Genomic DNA, 22746 nt, shown 5'->3' with positions numbered 1-22746 from the left:
TACTTCCTAATTATCTTTATTTTCTAGAGGTAGGAATAATATAGTTTTACTTTACTTTTACTTCTAATTTACTTATAGTTTAAGTAGTAAAATATAGAAAATATTATAGATTTTATAATATTTTATAGATAGAGTAATTTAATAGGCTTACTAGCTAATTTAATCTAGGATTTTAAATAGGCTAATAAATTTAGGGGTAAGCTTTTTTACTAGAACCTTTAGTTATAGATTTCTTATTAAGAGAGAAATAAGGTCTCCTTTTTTAAAGGTAATATCTATATATTTCTTATTATATTATTTTTAGTGTAATTTAATAGCGATTTACTACTATTTTTCGAGCTTTTCTTATATTATTCTTATTTTTATTATTCTTACTTTAACTTCTAGGACCTCCCTTTCTCTAGCGCTAATCTTAGCGCGTATATAAAAGCTAGGTTAATATCCTATTAAAATAATAAAAGGTAAGACTTTTATTATAGAGTTAATAGCGCTATTATAAGCGAATTCTATATTTTAGAGTAGAGTTAGTTAGTTAGTTTACTTAGTATTAGTAAAGTAATATAAATAATATTCTAGAACTTAGTTTATTTTCTTAGTTTACCTATTAGTTTAGGGGTAGAATACTATAGAGAGGCGTTACTTTATATATAAAAGATAATATAAGCTAGACTAGAAATTACTTATAAAAACTAATCTATAATTAGATATAATTCTATCTAGAGCTCTATATTTTAGTTCTACTTTATTATAGAATAACTCTACTAGTTCGTTTAAATTAATTATTATAGAAATAGTAAAGAATAGGGCTATTTTTATATAGCGATCAATTATAACTAAAATAGAGTTAATAATTAATTCTTTAAAGAAGATTTAGGGTAAGCTAGTAATAAAATCTATAGTTAATTTAGACTAAGATTAAGATAGAATTAGAAGTAAATTTAGCTTACTATATAGATAATATCTTAGTGAAATAATATCTTAATATATAGTATATCCTTTAATATAATCTTTTACTTCTTAGTTAATTCGCTCCTAATAGAAGTTTATTTTTAATAGCTCACTTATTCTATACTCCCTAAAATAGCTAGCTAGAGGGTTATTATAGTATAATTCTAGTAGGATTTACCTTAATTTTACTATTAGGGGGATATAATAACACTTTTTAAATAATACTAGTCTATTAGAACTAAGAGACTAAGTCTTACTTATTCCTTTACTATTCTTTTACTTAGAATAAGGGTTATAATTTCTTATACTAGTAGGATTTATAATCTAATATTTCGCTATCTATTTTAATAACTTAGTAATAGGACTTAATTTAGTAGCTTTTTAAGCTCGCTTTTAGCTTACTTTACTTTTATCTAACTTTCGCCTAGTAGCGGGATAATCTAACTTCTACTTAGTAATAGGAAAACCTAACTTCTACTTTAATTATATTATAGCGGGATAACCTAACTTCTACTTAGCTCGCCTAATAGTAGGAAAACCTAACTTCTACTTAGCTAATTATAATATTACTTAGTATTTATTTATACCTTTATTTAGCCTATTTTCTTAGGCGTTTCTAATTATTAACGCGTGATATAAAGTAAGGGGATCTTTAGATTAAACTTAGTGGATTTCTATTATTAGATTATCTTTTAATAATATATCCTATATATTAGGTAAGTTATTACTTCTAACTATATTTATATTAATATAGGATTAATAATTTCTAGCTAGATCTTCCTATATATAGGAAGATACCCCTTATACTTTAACTTTTTATTTAATTAGATCTAAATTATATATAATAGATAAAGCTCTTACTTCCTAATTTAATACTAAATTAGAAGTGATTTAATACTAAAATAAGGTTAAAAGACTAAGATCCTAAGCATCCTTAGATTTCCTAAATAGTCTTAATAGAGCGTCTACTAGATTAGTCTTATTAGATTAGTATTTTATAATAAAGTTAAAAGGTAGTAAAGTTATATATTATCTTACTTATTAATTATTAATTTTTTATTACTTTATAAAAGCTTATAAATTAGTATAATCTAAGAGCACTTTAATTATATATTTACTTCCTTCTAGATAGTAGCGCTATATTTTAAAGGAATATACTATAGTATATAGCTCTTAATTAGGTATACTATAATTTACTTCTAAATTAGTGAATTTTTAAGACTAGAATACTATAGGGTAAAAAACTCCTTTTTTATCTAGCTAGGATAGAATATCTACTATTCCCTATTTAGAGGTATTAGTTTCTAGTCTAATAGGTAATTTAGGGTTAAAGTAAACTAGAAGTAAAGCCAATTTAAAAGCGTTAATTAGCTTTTAAAAGGCTTCCTTCTTATATTCTAGTAGAGAATATAAACTAGGCTTCTTCCTATTTTTACTTCCTTTTAAAAGAGAAGTAAGAGGTTACGCGATTTAAGAGAAGTTATATATAAATCTATAGTAAAAGTTATAAAATCTAATAAAGACTTAGATATCTCTAAAACTCTTAGATATTAGCTAAAAAATAATAGATTTAACCCTTTCTTAATCTATAGTAATACTCTCTCTTAAGATAATATATCTAAGGAATTTAATCTTAGATTAATAGAATATATACTTTAATAGCTTAGTATATAGCTAAGCTTTTTATAAGTATTATAGTACTTACTTAATATAACTTATATACTTACTTCTTATTCTAGAGAATATAAGGATATTATCTAAATAGGTAATATAGAATTTATCTAGAATCCTATATAAAGTAGTATAAATATAGTTCTAAAATATAGTAGGTGCGTTTATTAACCTAAATAGCATAACTATATATTTAAAATAACTATATTAGGTTCGAAATACTATTTTCTACTTATTTCCACTTTTAATTTAAATTTAGTAATATATATCTTATATATTAATTTTACTAAAGTATTAAGAGCTAGATAATCTATCTAGAATCTTAGAAATAAGAGATAATAGGTATTAATTCTTTACTAAAACCTTATTTAAACCTCTATAATTAATATATAAGTAAAGAGTTCTATCTTTCTTTAGTATAAAGAGAATAGGAGCTCCTATAGGACTTTTTAAAGGTTAGATTTATTAATTTTTAAGATTTTCTACTAAGTAATCTTAAAGTAATTTTAGTTTATTCTAAGATAATAAGTATATAGGCCTATATAGAGGCTTAGAACCTTTAATTAAATTAATTAAATAATTACTTACTTAATTAGTAGGTAATATCTTTAAATCTACTTTTAAAAAGATAGGTTTATATTTATATAGCTTAGATAGGATAGATAGTTTATTTATTATAATATTATTCTAATCTTAAATTAAGCTTACTTTAGGCTTACTTCTCTTTCTCTCTACTAGTAGTTCTAGAGTTATAATTAAAGTAAAGATATAAGTCTGATTTTAATAGGCTTTCGTTAACTAATAAGCTATTATAATTTTAAAGATAGGGTTCTTAAACTACTATTTTCTCTTCTATAGTAGTAGGTGAATTTTTAATTTAGTTAGAGTTATTATTAATAATAAGATAGGACTTTAATTATAATTTAAGGGCCTTTTAATAGTAATATAGACTTATCTTACTAATCTAGTAATACCTCTACTATCTATTAAAGTAATAGATATAGTAAAAGCTCTATAAGTTAGAACTAAAAGATTTCTAATTACTTAAATATTTAGAATTATAAGTTTTATAGATTTAAAGTAGTACTTTTAAATAAATTCTAAGCTAATAATATTAACTTTAGCTACTATATTAAGATTAATTAAAGTCTTCTATTAATCTATTATTATAGGGATAGTAAAACACTATAAAATCCCTATTAAATTAAGAGGTATTAAAGTAATAGGGCTTACTTTAATCCTTTTTAATTTTTTAAATTTTTTATAATTATTTCCTATACTTAGGTATTCTATAGGTAATTAGGTTATATATAATTAGGACTACTATAGATATAATAATTAATTTTTTATCTAGTATAAGTTTAGTTCCTTAGTTTCTATTTAGATTTCTCTTACTTTTAGGGCTCTTTATTAGAGCTTTTAAGTTTTTTATAAGGTAAGTCTAATTTAGAAGTAAAATAATATTATTTTAAAGCTAATTTTAAAGGAAGAAGGTTCTAATATAATATAGTAAATAATACTATTTCTACTCTAGTTTCTAGTAGAGATCTTATATATTTTTATATCTCTAGCCTTAGTTCTAGGACTAATTTAGAGAAGAAAGTAAGTACTTAATTTTCTTTATTTTCTTATAGAAGATACTCTTCTAAAGAATTTAAATATATCTTAAAATTAAATAGATACTAAGTACTAAATTAATATATAGCTTTAATTTAGTTTCTAATATCTACCTTAAAATTAGTAGTATTTTAAATTAGAGTAAGAGTCTATCTCTTAAAATACTTCTATAAATTAGTATTAATTTAATATTATTCTAGGGTTTTTTCTAAGATATATTCTACCTATTTTATTCTATTAGTATTATTAATATATACTAGTCTACTAAGAATTTTTAATCTTTTAGAAGAATATTTAAATAGAGTAGCTAGAAAAGTAAGATTAAGGTTAACTAGCTATTTATATCGCTTTTAAATAGAGAATTAATTATTAAAAGTTTTAATATCTTTAATCTTAATATCCCTTCCTTTCTAAGATAATTTAGAGATAAATTTAAGAGATACTAGAGATTTATGATCTCTAGTATTTAAAGATAATTTATTTTTTTCTTTTTATAATTTTTATAGTTTTTATAATTTTTTAATTATTTTTTATACTTCTTAAAGCTATTCTTTAATAGAAAGAGGTAGCTAATCTTCTATATCTAAAGTAATATTAATTCTAGATATAGGAGAAGGAGTAAGATATATAGACTCTATACTTCCTTTAAAGATAGTTTAATATATATTTACTATCTTCTTAGATAGCCTAAGGTAGAAGAATTAGAAATTATAAGGAATAAAAGGGCTAGATAAGAAGATAGTAAAAGGAATCTAAGAGGAATATAAAATAGTACTAATATAGTATAGATTTAAGGTCTAAGATAATATAGATTATATTAGTTTTAAAACTAATTCTTAAGGAAGAGAAGAATTAAAAGAGAGAGATTCTTCTTCTTCTTTAATATAGAGGAAATAAGAGCTAAGTAAGAGCTAGATAAATAGTTTATAATAATCTTACTCTAAATATCTCTTTATTATAGACTAGCTCTAGGTAAGCCTAGAGCTTACTCTTAATCTAGATACTAAATCAGAAGCGATTTAGTACTATTTTAGGATATCTAAAGTATCCTATAATTTCTACCTTAGAAAAATAGGTATCTATCTTTTCTTTTATAATACTTATCTTCCTACTCTTTAGATTAAAAGAATTAAAGCTTATATTATAGGGTAAGGATTATTCTATAGATATATATACTACCTAGAGCTAGGTCTATAGTCTAAGAGTAATACTCTTAAAGCTTAGATTTAGTTACTTATAGAGCTTTAAGCATATCTTATTTCTATAGAAGCTAGGGTTATATAGTTAGTATAGGGTTATATAGGGTTATATAGGGTTATATAAGCTTATATAACCTATATATAAGCTTATAAAGGTTAAATATACCTTCTTTTACTAAAGCTTAGCGATAGAAGACTTAATATACTAGAATAAGGCATTATAGACGTTAAAAATACTATATATAGTAATATCCTTTATCTTATATAATATAGTAGTAAATATAAAGAAAGGCTTTATAATATATAAAAGATAGGTGATTTAATACTATTTATCTGATCTTATATATATTTTACCCTAGAATAGCTTATAATAGCTATCTAGAGCTAGTTTGATCTAAAGAGCTCTCTTTAGTATTAAAAAGGTTAAGTTCTAGCGAGTCTAGACGTCTTAGATAGAATATAATAGGTCTTTTATCCTATCTTTTAACTACTCTACCTAGAAATAAGCCTATCTTTATAGGCTTATATTAATATAGACCGCTAGATTCTACACCTTCTAGAGTGTATGAGTAATACTAGTTATCTAGCTGATCTTATGCTTTTAGAGATCTTTAGACTAAACCAGCTCGATATTATCGTTTTTAGGGTTAACCCTAATCTTTCTATATAGCTACTTTAAGGATAGCTGGATCATATATACTATATAAGGAACTTAAGGGATTAAGGTCTCTAGATAAGCTTCTTAAAGAAGTTCTTAAAGAGATAAGATCAAAGTCTTATTATTTAAGGTATTATCTATGGTAATAGCCATGATCTAGTCTGATATCTTATGCTTTTCTAGTATCTGGTGAAGGATATATACAAGGTTGGCGCCTAGATATAGAGAAATTAGTATAAAGATATATAATATAGAGTATATAGAGCTATATAATATAGAGATATATGATATAGAGTATATAGAGCTATATGATATAGAGATATATGATATAGAGCATATGGAGCTATATGATATAGAGATATATCATATAGAGTATATAGAGCTATATAATATAGAGATATATGATATAGGGTGCCTAGGGTTAGACTTACCTAAATAGGGGCCATCTAGGGGTTCAAACCCTAGTAGGACCTCCCTATAGGACTAGTCTAGGTCTAGGAAATAGCCTATAATAGCTAGATAAGCTTAGGAGTATAGAGATATCTAGTAATCTAGGGTAATTAAGAGCTTAGAACCTTCTAGAAGCGTGCTTAAAGTAGTTATTTATTAATTTAAGCTTTTATCTCTTAGGTAACGAGATAAGGTTTAAGGGGAAGGGATAGATAGGACTAAAGTAAGCTAGGCCGTTCCTTCTATAAAGGCCTTAAATTACTAACTATTTAAAATATTAAAAGGTAGGTAGTAGATAGTAAAGAAGTTTATAAGTAGCTTAAACCATACTTTATAGGTTATATACTGCTTTAATTAAATTACCTAAGTAGGGTTAGTATATAATTTTTATATTATATATAATATATAGATATATAGATATATAGATATATAGATATATATATATATATAAGGTAGTAGGGTAGTAGGGTAGTAGGGTAGTAAGCTTACTATAGTAAAGATAAAGTTACTCTAAATTAAAGTCTAGCTAGGGTTAATAACCCTAGACTTATAGAATTTCTTAATATAGCGATAAATAGTAGAGGTTCTATTAATAGAGCTTCTACTATTACTCTAATTAGGGTAATTAAATAGTATATTATATATTATATAGCGTACTTTTAGTAGTCTAGTCTAAACTTTAGTAATCTACTTAATATAGGACTAAATATTTAAACTTCCTTATTTAGCCTAGTTTAAAGCTAGTTTAATAACCTTTAACCTATTTAGGGTTATTTTCTACTATTTTAGGAAGGCTAGATAGTTTAATTAGGACTATATAGTATAATTTCCTACTTTAGGTATAGAAAACTATAGAATTCCACTAGATAGGGTACCTAGGGTAGATAGGTCACTTAGGGTAGATAAGGTACTCTAGATAGGGTAGAACGTTAATATTAAATTAGATAGAGTAATTAGATCGCTCTAGAGAGGGTTTAGAAACCCTAATTCTAATATACTAGGATATAGAGCTAAGAGAGAGCTAAGATAAAAGGATTTTTAAAGATATTATCTTCTAGAATCTAATTAGCTAGATATTATATATAGGTCTAATCCTATAATCTTAATTAGATACTACTATAGTAGCCTTACCTACGCGCTATATAATCAAGAACACTAGTTTAATTAACTAGTATTTCTATAGAATTCTTACCTAAACTAGTTAAAATAGAGCTTTTAAGCTTATATATAAGGTTATTACCTTATTATATAGCTTATTCTTTATTTAAATTATATATATAAAGGGTGGTTAGGGCAGAGACCTAGATATATAGTTAGTAAGATAGTGAAGCTATACCTTCTATATATATATATCTCCCCTATTAGTGTAGTAAATTAACTACTTTAAAAATTACTACCCTATATTATACCTAGCTACCCTAAATATAGGGTAATATAGGGTAATATAGTATAATAAGCTTATATTAAGCTATATTATATATAATTATAATAGGTATAGTAGAATATAGGAGGAAAAGTGGTTACTATATATATATAGACTAGAATAGACTATAATTAAAAAAAAGTCTTAGTAAAAAATATATAAAATCAGGTAAGAATAGGCAGAAATCAGGCCAAATTCAGGCTAAATCAGGCCAAATTAGGTATCTACGCTAAACCTTATGAAAATAGGCCTAAAAATAGGGCCCTATAGATCCCTATGGATTTTAAAAAATTTTATAGATTAGGGTAGGCCCTAGAGTTAAGTTATAGGCTAGGCCTATACTAAAGCCTAAGCGCGAGTATTAAATATAGCTTTAAGAGCTATAAAGAAACCTATAACTAGTTAGTAACTAGTCTTAAGGTAGTTTCTATATCTTACCTATTATAGCTATTTTATCTAGAAGGGTTAGGCGCCCTTAAGGTAAATAGATAGTAATTTATAGATATTCTTAATTATAATAATAGCGAAGGTTATTTATTAAGCTATATAGAGTTAAATTAATATAGCCTAGAAATTAGTAATAGCGCTCACTATAGAAGATAATCTATCTTCTAAGCTAGAACTAGTTAGTAGGTAGTTTATAACTAGTTAGGTATTTATTACTTATACTATTAATTACTAAGTCTAGGGGTTTAATCTCCACCTTAGTATAGGTTAAATACTATTAATAATTAGGATATTAAGAGATATTTATTAGTATTTTAATTATATATTATAGATAGAGGGTAGATCCTAATATTCTAATAGCGCCTTAAGAAAAGTTAGTAATAGATATAGATATATATATCTTTAATCTCTATAATCTTAACTTTAGTAAGGTCTATCTATAGTAATTTAATATCTTAGACCCCTAAATCTTAAAATCTAATATAAAAGAGAAAGGCGTAGATATAATTAAACCTTTATTAAATTTAATACTACTATCCTTTAAATTTTAATAAGGCTTTAAAGTAGAGCTTAAAACTTAATATAGAGTTAAAGAATATATTTTTAGAACTAGGAACTAGTTATTAATTAGTCCTAAACTAGTTATATTATAGTATATCTATATATATTAATACTTTAAAATAAAAGTATAATAATAAAGTTTTTTTTGATTTTTATTAAACTAGTTACTAACTAAATCTTATCTACCTCCTTCTCGCCCTCTATCTTATCCTTATTCTTATCCTTAAAGAAAAATAGTAACTAGTAGTTATAATTATTATTTTTATTAAAGAGACTATACTCTAGTAACTAGTTAGTAACTAATTAAAGAATAGACTTTAAATCTTTTATATACTTAGCTATATCTTAGTAATCTTATATATATTATAAGGAACCTTCCTATCCTTCTCCTTAATAATCCTTTATATCTCTATAATATTAATCTAGTTAATAACTAGTTAGTAATAAGTTAAGAAAGTCTTTTTCTTTTTTACTTACTATATTATTATACTTTTATAGGACTAGTAGCTAGAAGTTATAGTTAAACTATTTCTTTAATCTAGTATAGAAGACTATAACTAGTTAGTAATTAATTAAGAAAGGTATTTATTTTACTTACTCTATACTTTAGCTAGATCTTTATTACTAACTACACTAGGTTATATAGTTACTATAAGCTTATTATATTTAATTTATAGATAGTAGCGTAAATTATTAATACTTAAATAATAGGTCTATAACTAGTTAGTAATTAGTTACTAATTAGTATATAGAATAAAGTATATACCGCTAATCTATATCCCTCTATATAGTAGAATACCTTACCTATATATACTATAATAATATTAAGTCACTTCTCTTAGTTAGCTATAATAACTAGCTCCTAACTAGTTAGATTTTACTTACTTCCTCTTTAAATAGCGGGAGTTATATCTCTTCCTTATCTTTTAATAAGTACCACTAGTAAACTAACTAATTAAATCTAATATTAGCCTCACTTATCTCTTACTTCCCTTTAATATCTATTTTTAGAGTAAATAAAAACTAATTTTAAGGGGGTTTCACTCACACTAGTTTTAAAGGCTTTTATATTAAATAAGTTCTATATATATAGAAAGCTAGTTAGGTATTGGTTAGTTAATAGGTAGTTATAGAAGTTACATTCGTTATGGCTATAAAGTAGAAATTTATATATAGAGCGCGCGTTTTTTTACGTGGGTATTAACGGTGCCTGAAATCTCAAAACCACGGCCTTAGGCTCCCATCACCTCGCCCCACCCCTTTTTTCCATTTCCCCCAAGAGTCACGTGGCGAGGTGATCGGAGGTAAAATGCGAGGTGACCCGACCTATTTTCTGCCCCTTCTGTGTATTGTAATAGCAGCCTTGGTAGGTCACGTAGCCCGGGACCCACACCCTTGGCGACAGCGATTGGGCCTCGCCTCTTGCTATTGCATACGCAGATCAGGGCCCACCCGCTGGCCGGCGCCAAAATCCTCTGCAGCCCGCCTGAAATAGGAAGAGTGACGCCATCGACCCGCACCAACAGCGCTATGACATGCAGTACCGTACGGTGCTGTACAAGGTGAGCGCACGGTTTCGTGGACTTTGCTCTTTTTCGCGCTTGACCAACCACAACAGGCAAGAGACGATCCCGTTGCATGCGTTTCGAAAGGACCCCTAGCCTTATCGCACGGCCGCGTCAAGGTGTCTCATGGGCGGTGGGTGACCTTTGCCTATCATTACGATGACATGACCCTGCAGGGATTGTGGAAACTTCGAATCCCGAAATGGTACCTGAATCCGTGGGTTTAGCGCCATTCCTTTTCACATAGGGTTTGGGGCAAGACCTGGAAAGCAAGAAAAAAGCACAAAAAAACAAAGACAAAGTAAGGTGAAAGGGGGCCGTCAAGGCTGGGATGTGCGGCCCCAGATTTCACTAGCGAGATCCATTCTGGTGGGGGTCGAGTTCGTTGTGAAAGGCCGTGCTCGATTTCGCCGCATCATCTTCCCCCATACTCAAAAATTTCGATCTTCCGCACATAGCTCTCGCTACATGATCTACATTGCAGCGGACATGCTTCTGCGACATCTGGAATTGTTGCCTCGTGGGAATTTCGGCGTAACGGCGACCTAAGCGAATCAAGAGGGAGGATCAATACGCAAGGTCAGCTATGGAGGCCACGCTATAATCCGAGGAATGTTTCTATATGGGTTTCACTGGTTTCAACTATGATCCGATTTAAAGGGTTTGTATACCCTAAGCATCAAATTTTGCCGCACAGGGTTCAGGCAAAAAAAAGTTTTTTTTAAGACCATTAGACATAAACCCTAACACGGACCGTACATACTACGTAGAATCCCGGGTTCCTGGTGGGACCGCCACGTCGTTGGACTCGAGGTGGATACGCAACCCTCGAAATGAAAAAAAAGGGGGTTATTGAGTCGAGATTTGGTTCGAGATTTGGTTCGCAAATAGAAAACAAAAAGAAAGAGACGCAGGGATAAACCATCTGCAGGAATTAAGCTGAATTTCCGAGAATGCGACTGTACAAAGTACCCCCCAACTTATGTAACGGTATGGTAAAACCAGGTCCCAGGATCAAATGACGGTACCTTTGGTAACAATGGAGGTATGGCAGTGGTATGGCCAGGGTAAATCCAGGCTAAAAGCGGATGAAAGGCATGGGGAAGGGTGTAATAGACGTGTAAAGCACTGTGCCTTGTAACATACTCCGGATCCCCGTAGACACCAATGACGCAGCTAAAATCCCAACTTTTCCCCAATACCGTTATTAACCCTCGCCTCCCTCCTTCCTTTCCTTCCTTCTCCTCCGCATAGGGTGTTCTCCAACTCTCTATATCGAACGCTTTTTTCTTGGCCGCCACTACCGGTACTTGGTGTCCTGTCTCACGGCCGGCGCCAAACGGTGCGTAGGCTTGGTCCCCCTTTGGTTTCTTACTCTCCTCTCTACAACCTCAAAAAGCCTCGATATACCCATTTGCTTTTCTTTGATTCGGCTCCCCTTGCCCTCAGTACGACCCTCAGTTATCTTGTATACTGCTGGATTGGTGTTCTGTGATCTTGCGCATTGGGAGATTTACTTGCCTGAGATACCCTTTTGTTCGTTTGGTTCAATTCGGCCTTCTCGACGAAGCGGCTGAAGAACTTTTGCCTTGACGGCCTGCGGTTCTACCTGGAAATAGACCGCACTCCTATTTCCATCCTATTTTTCAAATCTATTACTTCCCACGAACAGTTTCGCGATCATCGCATGTGTGCCTCGCAGTAACCCACCACCATGATCATTGAAGGTGAGAAGTGGGCGTGTGAAGCTTGCGTCCGAGGTCATCGGGTTAGCAGCTGTCACCATGGTGGTATGTCAAATCTTGAGATGATTCACACAGTGTGGCCGATAATTTCCTAACTATGTCATACTAGACCGCCCTTTGACCCATATCAACAAAAAAGGCCGCCCAGTCTCTCAATGTACCCACTGTCGCGGCCTACGCAAGTCTCGAACAACCCACGTCAGGTGCGAGTGTGGCGACAAGAAAAAGAAATCCGATTCGGACTGCCATGGTGACAAGCGAGATCTGAGTGAGCAATGGCGCTGGCTATCCCCGGTTCCCCCTTTCTGATCGTGAATTACAGAGGACTCCCATCGCTGTGGCTGCTGCCATGGCCAGCGCTGTACTTGTGCGCTGAAGAAGGAATCTCATCTTGACCCCGTGCCAGAGGCAGGTCTGCCTGTGTCTCTGCCGTCCGTCCCGGCTGAACCTATCCGGAAACCCCTGCTCACGACGACCAAGTCCGAGTCGACGTTGAGCGGGCTGACAATCTTCCGCGATGGTCACCACAAACCCGCCCATAAGCATAATGACATGGCCCACAAGTGTGGATTGCCGTACACAATCCCACGATCACATACTATTCACCACCCGTCCGACATGCCTCGCAGGTCGGTGGACCATCTTCCGTTGACCCAATCCGCCTTTGTTCAAGAACCGCTCTCTCTCTCAATGGAGCCTGTGTCCCATTCACGACAGACATCGCAAGAGGGATCCCCCCAAAGTGCCCCTGCATCAGGCTCAGAAGAGGTTCCAATTTCGGCATCTCTTGATCAATCATTCCTCGACAAGTTTTCCCCTCCGACTGCCGCCATGGAGCAACCGACAGATGGTACCGCCAACCCCACGTCTGCCCCGGCCACGATGGACAAGTTTCCCCTCGAGCAAATTATTACCAGCGTACCCCCGCCTCTCGATGTCTCTTCCTTCGCCTCCTTCCCGAATACCTCGTCTAATTCTCCGATTACGTGCATGGCCTTCCAAGATCACTATCAAGACCAGTACTTCACCTCTCCGGATTCTGAATTTCCATTGGGATCTGCTGGGACAGGTGCGCCATCGGTTGACTGGTCGAGTTTCCCGCTGTATTCCGATGCCCCTGCCACTACCAGCACTCAGGCCCCGTCATACGCCAGTTTCGATTACAAGGATTACAACTCGTATCCTTCGGGCCTTCCGCCACCGTCTTCCTCCGGCGATATCTCCGAAGTTGACGAGTTTGGGCCGCTTCCCGGTTTGGGACATGCTAATAATGATGTGCACGATCTGCACAGCGTGAGCGAAGCGTCAGAGTTGGACCATCTCCGTATCAGCTCTGCCTCGTCATTGGTCGGACTACCTCAAGCGCGACTCTTGTCATCCAATGATCTTGAGTCGATCAACATCGACGATTTCCTCAAGTCCGCCAATGAATCTACCGCTGCGCTCGAGCATCAGCTTCAAGCCAGTATGGGAATCGAGAGCAAGTCAATTCCAGCGCAGGACATGTACTCCATGGCCCCTTCGCAGGATACGATTCCCACCTGGCCGGCCAATCTCTTCAATGATGAATCGACCCCTCCTATGGACGACGATTACTTCCGTCAGTCGTGGACTCAATAACCCGGTCCCCAAACCTTTTGCTTCTTCTCTAACTTCCTGGGGTCTCCGCTACCTGCGGCACCTTACCACCACCTCTACACCGTCTTTATGACCTTGATGAGAGATGATGATAAATGCCTTTGCCTTGTTTTCAAACTAGCCAGTTCTAGATCTCTTCACGATAGCATTGAATCTAGAGGGGTTTTGTGATTTTTCGATGGATACCATGTGTCTAGACATGGTTACCGTATATTTAGCACTGTTTCGCTGTATAGACCTATTACGTGTACAATGACCCATATCACCGCCTTATCTGAATACAAAATCTGACATGGCGATCCTGACCGTTGGTATTGTAAAGTATCCACTTGAGATGCTTAGCACTCAGCGATCGATCCGAACAGCTGATCCCAACCACAGCCTATTGAAGATGCCCATTTCAAACTTATTTTATCTACATACCTCTTCCTCTCCACACAAATTTCCAGATCGGAGCTTCGGCGGAGATACCCGATTCATCACGAACAAAAGGTTTCACGAAAAATGTAGCGGTGAGTCCGCCCGAACTTGTCTCAGATCGGCAAGCAGGTTTTCAGCCAATCTGCATCTTCAAAAACTCTACGCTCGATCTCGGACTGCAGCTTGCCATGACCTACAGGAGATCAGGGTCAGGTGTGTGGAACCCCCTGTGACCACAAATACACTTCGGAACTTCCCTGGGTCAAAGAGCTATTGGTTACGTAGTTCAGTCGTCGTTATGGGAAGCGGTACGTGGAAACGTACTATGCGGCTGTACAAGTTGACAAGTAGCGGTGTGTATCTACCACCCCAGATAATGGAATACGATAGTCGACATGCACTGCAAGCAAAACTCGTAATATTGAATGTTTGTCTCCCTGTAAGCTAAGGATCTTTACACACAAAAGGTAGATGTAAGGTGAGGGTTGGAAATCCAGCTCCAGTTCCACTGTCCATTCCAACCACCGTTCTCATTCCAGCCGGTTATCCCGGCACATCTACAGTAGTCGACACGCAAATTTACACGTACTCTGTTTACGGGAATAGGGGCTCTTGCATACCAAGCCTTTCTGGATCGTACATGATACAGCCCGCTAGTCTATGCCACACATGTCACCGGCCCCTTTTCGAACCTTACATGGTGTCTTGCTCGCCATACAAGCCTTGAGTGCATGGTCTTGGCTAATGCTTAGCCCTGCACGGTCCGTGTCGCGTGCAGGGGGTCTCCTTGCTTTATGTGTAACGGGTTGAATGGTGATGGCTGGGATCTGGGAAGGGTGGCTGTAAAAGATAAGCTGAGTACGGAGCAGAAGTAGTAAGAATAGGCGAATTAAGATTTTCCAGGTCGTGTTTTCCTTTTTGCTTGAAAAACGTCTAAAGTCATTCTACTGCCAGGTGGTATAGTATTGTCAAGGGTTGACGTTAGTTTCTGCCTATGTCTGAACTGTTTCTTTCGAAGAATAGCCTCATCACTTGAGACAGAGTATAACATTCTACAGTGAATGGTAGATATAATGATCTGGTGACGTAAATCTCAAACATTGCAATTGCGACGACCAAGATTCGTGGCGGACGCAAGGGAGAGATACATTGTCCCTGCTGTGGAGGTTGTCATTCCGATTCATTTGTATGACTTTCTCGGATAGTTCGGCATCTTAAATGCTTTTGTTTCTGTTGAATTACATCTCTTCATTCGTAAGAAAAGGCAGTAAGGTGGTTCGCAATAGGAAGGAGCTCTTCTGGCTAGAGAAACGACTCCCACCCGCCGTCAACACCATATGGATAAGCCCGTAGAATGAGAGGACAGGGAAACCATCCTTATGCTCGCCGCCTTTTGGCAGGACCTGGGCTTCCTTCTGTATCGGGGCTTTCATCTCCGCCCACCAACCCCCGTGCGTTCTGAAATCTTTCCATAGTCGTCGATCCATCATGTATATTAGGCAAAATCTCCGACTCCAAGCCACGACGTAAATGAAAGAGGAGAAGCTTGGTATAAGCAGCAGCCGTAGCCGCGGCGTAATTTTGCCAATCCTTGTTTTTATGAGAGTCGGCGTAGTCACAAATTCCGCGGATGATGAACGATGGTAGAATGTTCATGATACCAGCGGCTTCCATTTCGAAGCATATGATCCCATGTTCTTCTGCTAGAGCATCTCTCATCTTGGCATCTTTCATCAACTGGTTCCCAGATGCAATCAGGCCGTAATGGACCTTTGGCTGACTGGATGGCCTTGTGGGCCTTAATTGTTCCCTGGATGTGTCGCATTTCTCACATGTTTCCTCGCCTCTAGGATGTGGATACTCAGACACATAGAGTGTGTCGGAGAGGGCTTCAGGGTGTGCATATTCTGGGTTCGCGTCTCTGATTTGTCGCAAGTATGGCTCCAAGGGTTCACGAGACAGTCTTGGGTCGGACTGCATCAGACTTGACACTGACCTCAGTATCCGTGGAGGTGGCTGCAAGTATCCATTCAACTCAGAGCCATGCTCTTGTGCCTTTATCATATCATACGGCACAACTCCAATACGGCTACCAATTGGCTTGCTAACCACGACATCCCCCAGTCTAATATCATTTCGGGCAGACGGAGCCCCTCCTCCAATGCCAACTAGTAAACAGAATTGCAGACGACCAAATGTTCGCCTCATATCTGATGCCACACTGGCAGCCGAGTGTGTTCCGTATTCACCATCCGGGAGGCAGGTTGCGACTATATTGTGCTGGGCCATAGATCCAAAGGCATAGGAGTTTGTATCTGTGAGTGGAAGCACCACATTATAATGTGAAGTATCGAACAAGATCCGCACCGCCATTAGCTCAACATGAAGGGCACAAATGATACCAACGGTATAGTTAACACTAGTCGATTGAGGGGCTATTGAAATGGAATGCCGTGGCGGCTCCGTACGTGGTCTAGCAGAACGTTGTTTCACACTGTCTTCCAGACTTGATGATGTCGAGTTACTGCTACCTCCAATGCCACTGTCAAGGGACTCAGAGGTGTCGCCATCGTTTGTGATTACGGTGATTGACGGGATGGGCTGTCGCGATGGCTTGCCAGCTTCCGGCCAGTGCCATAGATCGGTAGAATTCAGCCCAAAAATGAAAGCACCGCCTTTATTATCTTCAATCTTTAGCCTTTCTCCAGTGACTTGATAAGTCATCGTTGATGGTAACAGAATCTGGGTGACATCCGAGTGTGGCATATTCTTCGTGGTATCGCATTGGCATCTCATTGCCGTGTTCTCTCGGATGTGCCAGATTATTTGATCTGTCAGCATGGGTGGACTTGAAAACAAGTTGCCACACCAGGAAGCAACGATCTCTTTGAGGTCTTCTTGACTGATGACTAGATATGAGTTCCCGGGAGGGACTTGATCCCAATTAGTACAAGCACCAATGGGTTGAATTATCTCCCCGAATCCGCGGCCGAAAAGAGTGATTGCACGAACGGATCGTATGAGATCTATCCAAGCCATCCCCGCGGGATCCAACGTGGCTTCTTTTGCAAAAATCGGATCTCGCTCAGCTGCAAAGTTTTCAAAATCCCAACCTTCTAGTTGTGATCGCAACGCGCACTGTTCTGGGTTGGCACTGACAGCAGCCGATTGATAATCGAAAGCCTTCTCCAGGATCTCATAGAATTGAGTGACGTACTCATAGAATAGCACGGGATCATCGTCATCATCATATATGGGGATCTTGGCGTTGGAATTATCCCCAAGAACCCAAGATGCAGAGTGTGGCCGATATGGCTCAGGATACCTCATCTTAGCTGGATGAAAGATAGTTGCTGCAGAGAAGACACCATTCCTGTCTTCCTCAAGAGAGGCACGCACGAGGTGCAGCAGGGCAGTAGCCCCGTTGACAAGCCACCCACGTTTGTGTTCTTCGTCCCACAGGAGCACGAACCTTTTCTCAATTGATTTCATCTTCCGAATATAATGTCTGCGTATGCCGCCAGATTTGAGATCTTTCAAACCAAAAGAGATATTCCCTGCACCTTCAGTAACTCTGCGCCCCTGTGAAATTGATACATTCGCAAGAAGACAAGTTGGCGAGGCCTTCGGGAGACCAGAAGTCTCGACACTGTAACTCGCATCACGGGACCCTAAACCAATCAGTCCCAATAAGGAGGAATATTCTTTCAAAATATCACTAACCAGCTAGGAAGTTCATTCTGGAGCACCAGCCCAGAATATGACGGGAGTTTTTTAAGTCAAGAAGCTGTATCTTGTCATTGCAAAGCCCCAGCCCATCATTGTATGATATGCGACTGCCATCATTGGATGAAACCAAGTGCCACAGTATGAGGTCCCCTTCAAGTTCAGTTGGCACAAGCATAGTAGAAAAGCCCTTCAAGAAAACATTATGGCCATAGGTGTGAGCATGAGATGTTCCTGCTAGGATTGCCATCATGGCCAAGGGTATTTCCAGACCCATTTGTAGATTTGATCTTTGGCCGATGGGAAAGCCTTCAACCAGAACAGGATTTTTGAATAACCCGTGCCAGCACTGACCATTGACCCGCGAGTCACTTATTGCCATGTGCAGAGTGAACTGGATGGTGCATGTAAAAATTGAGGGATTTGGTTCTACACTTGGGTCACTGGCGTTCGCAATGTAAGGCTTGCAGAAGAAAAGACGATCCTTATCTGGTGAGGTCCTCAGGGCAGACCCCATCCAGGAGAGAATCTCGCCGATCTCTACAATCCAGTTTGGAAGAGCATCAACCCAAACGGACGTTTTGGTGCTATTATTCAAGATTATCGTAAGAATCGTGACTTGCGTATCATCCGGCAAAGTGCCTGGTTTTCTAGATCAGTATTTGAATGATAGTATAAGCCCATAAGCGCGTTCATTAAACTCACCTTCTGAGAGATTCGGATGGCCGGGTTTAGCTATGACTAGCTCTTGAATGAGTTTCAAAATTTTGACCCCGCTGCATGGCCATGTTTTCTGGAGGTACTCATAGCACGTCACAGCCTGGGCCATCACGGCTGATCCTGTCAGTACAATAGCCTGGCCAATGGCAATTTCTGGAGACTCTGAGTACTGCTGTTCCTGGAGAAATGCGATGGGGTCCCAATCCATTCGGAACATCATTGTTAAACGTTCTGGGGGTACCTTTCGGCTGATTTGGGGGGAAGCAGGCAGAATTTGAAGAATGGTGCTGGATATTTCTTCCAGTGTGTTTGGTAGCGTGTACATCACCATACATTCTCGGAGGATATCAGCACGTAATTTGCCATAGGAAGGATCGGACCGTAGAAGGCTTTTGTAGGCTTGAATTTCAAGATTTTTTGCGTCTGGGTCTGCATTTTCATCATTCTCATGCGTTGATATATCTATAGAGTCAATGTCAAACCTCCCGAGAACCGGGTAATTGGCAGGTTTTGCCAACATATCTTCCAATACTTGCCATCTGCTCATCTTCTCAGCCAATGGCATAATTTTAGAGTCATTATGACTCTCCAAAGACGGCCTCTCTGTAATAAACTCTCTGTAACTCGCGGTGATCTCCCTAGACTTAGTGTTAGCCCAATCAAGGAACCGCAGAGTGCAAGATTCATTCAGCCTACATGCGATATTGTTGAAGAAAGAACATCACGTCTAAATGCAGCTTTGACTTGGCCTTGTGACCGATACTGGAGGCCACTCCTTTCAAAAGCTGCGGCAGAGCGTTGCAGATCCTATCCATCATTTCTTCTGAAATTAGAGAACCACCCACGAGGTTTGAAATGTCCTCTGCAATCGCAGAGACATACGCATGCGCAGTTGTGCCCGAGAGGGGAAAATCTGACGAGCAAAGGCTTCTACGTCTTTCCCTCTGAGCCATGCGCTCTATTTTTCCTAAAGCAGACACTGCATTTTGACTCATAAGATACGGATGTGTCTTTTGGTCTAGACCGGTGTTTTGTGGTGAAGAGTTTCGTTGACTAGATGAGCCATATCCAGATTTGGTGATTGTTGGTATCCCCAGGAAGGGTCTTTCATGTGTCTCAAAAGAAGAGTCCATCTCATTTTCTCTCATTGGAGTCCATCTAGTCCTACCATCGCCATGCGCGAGTGCGCCTTGTTCCACGGAGACTAGCATATCACGTATGGGTTGTTTGTAGCTGGACCTTCTAGCCTTGAGCTGGCTTTTTGACAATCGCGCTGCTGAAGTGAGCCACAAGAGCAAGTCTTTAGATATTAACAAGTAAGAGATATGCTCCATGTGCTTTCCCAAGTGAGCGACGTGCTTTTCCAATGTATCACTTATTTTCCCACAAAATACGCATGGCTCACTCTGTAATGGCTCGGGGGCTTCTTGTCGAGATTTCTCCAACAGACCCAAAGATTCGACTTCCTGAATCGGAATATTGTGTTGTTCGAGAAGGTGTTGGTAGAATTTATCTTGACGGAAGCCAGAAAAGTGATTGCATTCATCGAAGTAACAGGTGAACCGTTCAAGCCTTCGATGCCAGATTTCTTCATGGCTCACCCAATCAGCCCTCTGGCTGAACGCATGGGGCCCGGTACAATCAGTAAATGTGCACATATATGGTCGAAGGTCACCGTGCACATGACTCGTCCAGTCAGACGGGGTTTGGATTGATTTCACTTCAAAACATATTGGACACTCGAACCTTGCTGGAAGTCGCATCACCGGTGGAAGAAGCATACCAGGGGGGAATTGCGCAATGGAACTGTCGTCGGCAGACAAGAAATGACGAGCTCTGCCGCCTTGTTTGAAGCAGAAGGACTCCGAAGGGCATTGGTTGTCAGCCACAACGCGGGAGTGACGAGTATCCGCTTCTTTCAGTAAATGATAGCGGGATTGCTGCTCTTCTGCGAAGCGTGTGAGTAATGTACCAGCCATCCGTGGACAGAGTCGTCCGATCCGAAGGATGAAGTCATTCAAGGCTGGTTTTGGAGGTAAAGGTCGTGCCGAGAGTCCCATAGAAAGCAAAGCATTATCATTTTCCTCGTTCGTTGATATCCCATATATCCCGGCCATGCCAAGTGGGCCAGTAAAGCTCATGTCTAGTCGGTTAGCCAAGCTGGTAGACGTCCGTAATTGGGAATTAGAGGGAGTTTTCATAAATTCCGCGTAGTCTTCATTTTCATGACTGGGAAGCTTGAAGTCAGGGGCAATTCCTGCTGGCTCTTTGCCTTTCGAGTCCTGGCTGGTAGGATGTGTTTCAGGCTCGTGAACAGACGCATATTCCTCAGCGCTAATATTTCTATCATGATCTTGGGTGGTCATATGGTGATTATGTTGATTAGACATAATCAGCAACCCTCTCGTTTCTTGATCGAGCTAAATCCCTACCAAATGCTAATTGTGAGATGATACAGGTGTTCGGGGGTATTTTGCGTGGTCGCGTTGAGTGTTTGGGTGCTTTGGTGAAAATGATTTCGTAATGAGAAAAGAGGGGATCTTTATCAGCCGCGCCATGCACCGTCCAGTAGCGCTTACCATACGGAGGCTGTTACAGTACATACCGCCATACCGCAAAGGGTTGGTGCGATAATAGATAGAGGTCGCCTTGTAAATAAGCTATTGGGGCGATCAAAAGTATGTAATGTGTCATGATGTATGTGTACCTCACCAGCGAGTTGTAGCAGTAAGACAGCGAGCTGGGCAGTGCGTAAATGTTCCAGAAGGCTGTAGGAGATTATTGCAGCTTCAAATTGTCTTTATAGATATAAGCAATGCTTGTACCCGGTCCTTCTGGACGAAGCTTTGTCCATTGGAAATTTCCTTGTAGTAAAGCGAACAGGATCAATAAATCTACCCAGATGCACAGATGCCCATCTAGATCCATGATGATCTTCATGTCCAACGCACACCTAACTCCTAGGATCTCGTAACTGGCCAACCAACCACTCAATGCCCTCATCAATCCCATCCCACTTCAAGACTGACCCCTCAACCACCCTAAACTCCTTCATACCAACCTCCTCAAGCTCCATAGCCCCCAACACCTCCTTCAAAGAACACTGGTCCTCACAATCGCGCTGATTAAGAAGAACAAGCCAAGGCACCTCATCAAACTTTGACGGCGTCATTTTCGCAATTTGAGCCTCCTCCGCAGACACATCTGTTCCATCCTGCCTCCTCTTCAAAATCTGCTCTTCAACCCTTCTCCTCTCTTTCACGGTCATCTCCTGCGCGATCCAATCAGGCGATTCGTAGAAATCGCCTTTCGAACGAGAATTGACCACCCAGATTGCTGCGTCAGCATCTTTGTAAAAGTCTCGTCGGAAGACCTTCCAATTTGATGGTTCGCTGTATCCGATGTCACTGGCGACGAATGTGATGTTTAGGCGGGTGTTGTGGCCGACATGGACTTTCACTTTGTCGGGGTATCGACAGGCTATATTGCGGTGGGTTTTTATTGGGGCGCCTTTGTCTGTTAGACCGCGGAGGAGCGATTGTTTGCCTGCGCCTTCGTAGCCGAGGATGGCGATCTTGTAGGTTGGCTGTGAGGGTGTGGGGGTAAAGAGATTTGTTATATAGTTTATTACGGCGGCCATTTTTGGTGTTGGGTGATTTTTTTGTGGACTCAGTGATGAGGCTTTCGGTGGCTTTATATGTTTCTAGCTTGGATTGGAAGACTATTATTGTGGATACCTCTAGCGCGATGGCTGATTAGCATCTGTGGAGCATCTAATCTATGGCCCCGCGGTGGCTTATGATCTGACGACATTGTCCAGTATTTACGCTGTATAAATGAGAAATTTGTCACTTGATTCCAGCAGTGCCAAAAGTACAGACGGTCTATATGGTATCAAATCAAGGCCCCATACAATCACATATGTCAAGTAAGAAGCCAAAGGGATGAACATGGTATG

General features: G+C 37.7%; 4 protein-coding genes across 4 annotated transcripts; 1 reads left to right on the top strand and 3 right to left on the bottom strand.

Annotated features, from left to right (window-relative positions):
• Window positions 1–12253: 12253 nt before the first annotated feature.
• Window positions 12254–13904, top strand: N7503_010357 (copper fist DNA-binding domain-containing protein; the record flags this gene model as incomplete). Its single annotated transcript, XM_057069903.1, has 3 exons — window positions 12254–12329; window positions 12394–12552; window positions 12607–13904. 3 exons carry the CDS (start codon window positions 12254–12256, stop codon window positions 13902–13904), a joined length of 1533 nt encoding a protein of 510 aa, XP_056916514.1.
• A 1815-nt stretch (window positions 13905–15719) lies between these two features.
• N7503_010356 (Pfs domain protein) lies at window positions 15720–19008 on the bottom strand (the record flags this gene model as incomplete). Its single annotated transcript, XM_057069902.1, has 3 exons — window positions 15720–18013; window positions 18066–18710; window positions 18774–19008. 3 exons carry the CDS (start codon window positions 19006–19008, stop codon window positions 15720–15722), a joined length of 3174 nt encoding a protein of 1057 aa, XP_056916513.1.
• Window positions 19009–20505: 1497 nt separating this feature from the next.
• Window positions 20506–21154, bottom strand: N7503_010355 (uncharacterized protein; the record flags this gene model as incomplete). The annotated part of the gene is made up of 2 exons (XM_057069901.1): window positions 20506–20534; window positions 20572–21154. The coding sequence occupies 2 exons, from the start codon at window positions 21152–21154 to the stop codon at window positions 20506–20508; spliced, it is 612 nt and encodes a 203-aa protein (XP_056916512.1).
• A 587-nt stretch (window positions 21155–21741) lies between these two features.
• Window positions 21742–22428, bottom strand: N7503_010354 (uncharacterized protein; the record flags this gene model as incomplete). Its single annotated transcript, XM_057069900.1, has 1 exon — window positions 21742–22428. The coding sequence occupies one exon, from the start codon at window positions 22426–22428 to the stop codon at window positions 21742–21744; it is 687 nt and encodes a 228-aa protein (XP_056916511.1).
• Window positions 22429–22746: the final 318 nt, after the last annotated feature.

This window comes from Penicillium pulvis (genome assembly GCF_028828015.1).
Source record: "Penicillium pulvis strain IBT 33274 chromosome Unknown scaffold_8_segment0_segment0, whole genome shotgun sequence".
NCBI lineage: Eukaryota > Fungi > Ascomycota > Eurotiomycetes > Eurotiales > Aspergillaceae > Penicillium > Penicillium pulvis.
This window is presented reverse-complemented; position numbering and strand designations above follow the sequence as displayed.